Below are 6,038 nucleotides of genomic sequence, written 5' to 3' on the forward strand. Positions count from 1 at the left end.
ATTGGGACAAAAACTCTAAATTCTATGAAATATTTTAGGCAGTCAGCTGCTACTGTAAAGATTCCCTGTTTCCCTAAACCTCCCTGCTTTTCTCCCTCAGCGCCACACTCAACCCAACCCTATTGTCCGGACACTTTCAGTCACTGTTAAACGGAACATACAGGACACACAGAACATAGAAATATAATTATTAGAATGGACCACCCCATTCAAGTCAAAACCATTTCCATTCTGTCAATTCTATTTCTATGGCTCAGAAGGGCCGTCTGCGGTGCTCTGTTAATTACTGTGTCTTAAGATATTCTGTTCCACTTGTTTAATCCCCCTGCGGTGTAAAAAGCCGCTCCCCTTTGTCATACTGGGCTACTGATGCTGCTGCTGCACAGCATGTGTTTTCAGAGCTCTGATTCCACTGGGAGAATCGTGGGTTTTCAGAATTAAGTTGAGGCTTGTTACCGAACTGTGGTTTTGAATGTCTTTGGGGTTTTACATGGAAATGAAAGATTAAGAGTGCACTGGCCTCATTGTCCTTTTGTCTGGGTAGGATATTATTCTGTACTGATTCAAGTTTTAATGTCACGCGCACAAGTGCAGTGAAATGCCTTTCTTGCAAGATCCAAATCTAACAATGCAGTAATCAATATCACTGTAGTACTAAAAATAACATAAGGTAGAACAGAAACACACAAGAAACATAAATAAGAAGAACACAAGAAAGAAAGAAGCTTTATTCAGGGTCAGTTCCAGTACCATATTAACAATGTGCAGGTATACTGGAGTGATAGAGGTAGATATGTATAGGGGTAAAGGTGACTGGGCATCAGGACATATAATAAACAGAGTAGCAGCAGCTTAAATAATGATTGTATTTGAGTGTGCGTGAGTGTGTAGAGTCAGTATAAATGTGTGTGTATGTTATGAGTGTGTAGAGTCAGTATAAATGTGTGTGTATGTTATGAGTGTGTAGAGTCAGTATAAATGTGTGTGTATGTTATGAGTGTGTAGAGTCAGTATAAATGTGTGTGTATGTTATGAGTGTGTAGAGTCAGTAGAAATGTGTGTGTATGTTATGAGTGTGTTGGAGCGTCAGTGTGCATAGAGAGACTGGACTCGTTTTTGATTCGTTTTGACAAATGTGATATCTATGATATATCTATGATATTCCTGGACCTTTATGCTGCGTTCTGTTTGTTACTGACACACACTTCTCACAGTAGAATACTGTATCAAAGCCTTTGGTTCATCTTGCATAACATGGATATCAAAAAGCTAAGCTGTCAGTCGATGATGACTTGGCACTTGGTCTCCTCACATTGACTAGGCGAAGACGTACGACACCGAACAAGCTGGTGTGTGCAATAGGGCGTTTATATTTACATAGTCTATACTTTCCATCAATTAACTATTATTGCTTGTGGTCGACTGATGAAGGTTTGAGGAGGACAAAAAAAAGAAACAAAAGTCCTGTGTCAGCAAGTCTGCCAATGCAGACCTGGCTGTGGGGAAGGAGGAGGAATTAGTATGCTGTTCACTAAACACTGGAGGAAAAGTAAGGGCATAAATATTGTAATTTCCATCCTGGGGTGGGGAGATGGAGGCTTGTGAGTAAGTACATTTTGACAGGCTATATAGGAACTACTGCCATAGGAGAATTCACCGATTAAGAATCAGGTTAGCTGTGCAGTAGTGATGCAATGATGGCTGCATAATTTAGGTAATGAAACTAGAACAATCAGTGCAAAATCCATTCTGGTGGCGGAAAGGTTCTCTAGCCGTGACATAAATCGTTCAAGGGCCACTGAACACTTTCCTTTCTCTTAGCTTCAGTATTTACACAACCTCCATTCATTCAAGACTTGCAGCATGTGGCCATATCGTTCGCCACTGTGAAACTACATACTATGTAATGACCTAAAAGGCGTACTGTATATACCGATGAAATGCAGTTGGAGGCAGAGGTAATATCACAGCAGTCTATATGTAGTTGAGGCAGTGTCAAATCAATACTTTATTAGCTAACCCACTAGTGTCCCACTCTGGTGCAGTGTAATACAACGATACACTCTGACATGAGCAGCAGGTTAGGCTACAGACACCACTGGACGAACAGAGATAAACATACTATATTTATCATGTGATAAATACATTTCCTCACTGACGTAAGAACCTCTGTTTTAATTTCAATGTAGTGCACACACACACACACACACACACACACACACACACACACACACACACACACACACACACACACAGACACGCACGCACGCACACACACACACACACAGACATGCACACACACACACACACACACACGTGCACACACACAGACACATACACACACAGACACACACACACACACAGACACACACACACAGACACACACACACACGCTCACCCTCACTCACTCAGTGCCTTTAAGTGGGTCTGGCACTCTCCCACCTCATTCTGCTGCAGCACTCCCTGTTGAGCCCCACCTCCCACGAGGAACCAGCCCACCCACTGCCCAGACAGTTAGACCCACGCCAGACAGTTAGACAGCTAGTGAGAGAAGAGAACCTCGGTGGGTTTGAAGAGCTATAGACAGTCACCCACTTACAGATCCACGGTGGTTCAGAAGGGCTTGGCTCACTCATTGACTAGCTATAGACTGACAGTGATAGAGTCTAGAGGAGGAAAGAGGCCAGAAGAGAAGAAGAAGAGCTTTTAAGTGATTGTTTGTGAGTGAGTGTGTGTGTGTGTGTGTGTGTGTGTGTGTGTGTGTGTGTGTGTGTGCGCGCGCGTGCGTGCGTGCGCGTGTGTGTGTGTTGTGTTGTGTTGTGTGCGTGCGTGCGTGTGCATCATGGCATCAGGAGGCCATGGGATGATGGGTAGAGGGGAACCCCTCCACGCACCCCACCTCTCTGACATCTACGCCAACAGTGCTGTCCAGCAGCAGGACTATTCTGCAACCATCTGGCTCCGCAGCAAAGAGAAGCTGGAACATGTGAGTACCCTGAACGCACACTTAAACACACCTTATACACACTGGGGGAAGTTGCTGGGGAGATTCCAGAGGAATGTACAGTAGTGTTAGTAGGGGTTAGAGGCTGAAGACAGGTTTGGCTGGGCTACTGGCTGAGAATGATTTGAGGGACAGTTGACTTCGACCTCTTGTCTAACCCAAGGATTCAATCCACTCAACTTGGATGAAATGTAATTGATTTGGGACAGGATATCCACAGGGAATACATTCAGATGAATGTAATCTGATTGAAATATTCATGCAGGAACCAGTTTGCAAAGTGCCGTGACGATTAAAGAGATGGGGACTAGTTCAGCTGTCCTCAAGTCAAAATGTGACACTATATAAAAATGTTAATAGTTTGTTTTTAAATGCCATGCAATGGAGCGTTATAACAGCCTCTCCAACCTAAACTCAAGTGTTCCACTGCAGCATATACTGTATAGTGTGTTGGAGGATGGCAGGATCTCTAGAATAGGACATCCACCATCAATATTCAATATATTACCATTTCGCTACACTCGCATTAACATCTGCTAACCATGTGTATGTGACCGATACGATTTGATTTGAGGATGAGGAGGAGGCTACTGTAAAAAATAAAATAAATAAGTTTCAATAAAGTTGTTGGTGAGTTTGATGGGTTTATAGAAAAGCATTAAGAACTACTTGAGAGGGGAAATGACCCGAACGGGAAGGGATTAGAATATGAATTGGTATAACGGAGAGTAAGCTAGCATCGTCCATTCTCAGCCCATTCATTTGGAATGCCTGGAGCTAGCCACCGGAGGATTGCAGCCGAGGAAATGTGCTTCGCTGCCTCCAATGAGAATTGATTACTTCCACTGTCCGCCTCACACACACTCAATGCCTACTTTAAATAGTGCCGATCGAGCTCCAAACTTTGTTTTAACTTCTTCTCTCTTTTCATTTGAAATGCCCGCTGCCAAAACTGAAACTAACTTAAGTGTTGGGTTTCTGCTTCGGTTTCTATTTTCTACATTAGTGTTTAAGTTAAGGGAGTCATGTCTTTTTACCTTGCATTAGGGTTACACAGACTTAGGCTAAACTCCTCCGCCGTAGGCTAGAGACTTCCTCTCCCTCTAAGCGTGCCCTCTCGGAGGCAGTGAGCTTTTTAGCTGAAATTGAGTGTAAATATTTAATGGTTGGGGGTGGAACGGGACTGGGAGATCTGCCTGCTTTAAGTATACTGAGTACAGCAGACACCTGCCTTGACATCTCATGTCTGAAGGGAAGTGACAGATGTGCCACAATAGTAACTGTTATGTACTTGACCTGGGTTCAAATAATGATTTTTGTTTTAATATAGTTTCGGTGTTTGCTTGAGCCTGCCTGTAGTGCCAGATGGGAAGGGTTTACATTTTTAGGACTATTGTATTAGTTCAATTTAAGCTAGGCAAGCTCAATCAGACACAGGTCAAGTATTTGAAATGATTTCAAATAGCATTTGAACCCAGTTCTGGTGAGTGGAGACCTGCCCTGAAATCTCATGTCGGAACAGGGAGACATGCTATTCTAGTACTGTTATGTACAGTCTGTCCTCAGAAGCCCCGAGGTCTGTCTGTTACACTATACACTCTACTGTTCCTTTATGCAGCCCAGACCCAACTCAACCCCACACACTAACCCATTGGGCTGGTGTATGGATCACGCAGTGCTGCATTACAATAAATGGATTATTGGGAAAGCCGAGCAGCTACAGAGTAAGATAGAGTCTCCAGCTATAGACAGAGACTTTGTGGACCGGCAGCTTCTACAGATGTAGGATCTACATTTGAGCCAGTTTGCTACAACAGGAAAATAATCCTCCAGCAACAGGAAATGTGAATTATTATGTGGATTGTAATTCATGTACATGTTTTGTAGGGGTTGATACATTTGTCTTTAGGGGAAGTCTGACATTTTAAAGTGTAAATTACAAACTTTACAAGCCTTTTTAAACCTTGAATACATTACAAGTTAGCCTTTTTTGCTGCCCGGGAAAATTCTCAACAACAAAAGAGTGATCAAATTAAGATCCTGCATCTGTAATGCATCTATATTTTCAACCCACTTTAACTTCCTGCCCGTATTAAAACTTTGGTCATTCTTCAACGTCAGCTCACTCCAGCTCCACTGTCTGCTCTCTCTCTCACACTCTCTCTCTCTCTCCCTCTCTCTCTCTCTCTCTCTCTCTCTCTCTCTCTCTCTCACTCTCTCTCTCCCTCTCTCTCTCTCTCCCTCTCTCTTTCTCTCTCTCTCTCTCGTGGGCACGGCGCCAGTCTCCCATGGCACTGGTGCCTGACGGCCCACTCAGCACATCACAGACATTGACCCTCACCATGAAACCATGCTGACATGCGGACACACAAACACCTATTTCCTGTTCCTGTTCCTGTTTCGGAACGTGTGAATAAGTCATGGTATTATGTGTGAAGGTGAAAAGCTGTGTACCTGTGTGACCGCTATCACGAGTACCTGGATCACCTTCAAGACGGCGCCTGTACAAGTGAGTAAAGGGAATATATTATAGCATTCTGATGACAACAAATTCTGTTGTATTCCCTGTTGTCAAAAATGCACATTTCATCAACGACTTGTGATCCCTCCATCGTCATTCAAAACTGACCATATAGTACAAGAGCCCTGCAGATGTAGGATCTTCATTTGATCACCCTTTTGTGGCTAAGAGTTTTTAAGACTATTGTATAAGTTCCATTTAGCTAGGCAAGCTCCATCAGACACAGGTCAAGTATTTGAAATACTTCATCTCAAGTGTTCCACTACAGCATATACTGTATAGTGTGTGGGAGGACGGCAGGATCTCTAGAATAGGACATCCACCATCAATATTCAATATATTACCTGTAAGCTAGCATCGTCCATTCTCAGCCCATTAATTTGGACTGCCTGGAGCTAGCCACCGGAGGATTGCAGCCGAGGAAATGTGCTTCGCTGCCTCCAATGAGAATTGATTACTTCCACTGTCCGCCTCACACACACGCAATGCCTGCTTTAAATAGTGTCGATCGAG

The 6,038-nt window shown here is 43.5% G+C and overlaps 1 protein-coding gene across 1 annotated transcript in view; it reads left to right on the forward strand.

Annotated features, from left to right (window-relative positions):
• The first annotated feature begins 2,842 nt into the window (after window positions 1-2,842).
• Window positions 2,843-6,038, forward strand: part of LOC110485740 (inactive phospholipase D5) — a 19,068-nt gene continuing 15,872 nt past the window's right edge. The window contains exons 1-2 of the mRNA XM_090194324.1: window positions 2,843-2,990; window positions 5,443-5,513. Of these exons, the coding sequence (XP_090050450.1) occupies window positions 2,843-2,990; window positions 5,443-5,513 (219 nt within the window). The remainder of the gene's footprint in view (window positions 2,991-5,442; window positions 5,514-6,038) is intronic.

Source organism: Oncorhynchus mykiss, chromosome 13 (genome assembly GCF_057628025.1).
Source record: "Oncorhynchus mykiss isolate SJ-2025 chromosome 13, ASM5762802v1, whole genome shotgun sequence".
In the NCBI taxonomy this organism is placed as follows: Eukaryota; Metazoa; Chordata; class Actinopteri; order Salmoniformes; family Salmonidae; genus Oncorhynchus; species Oncorhynchus mykiss.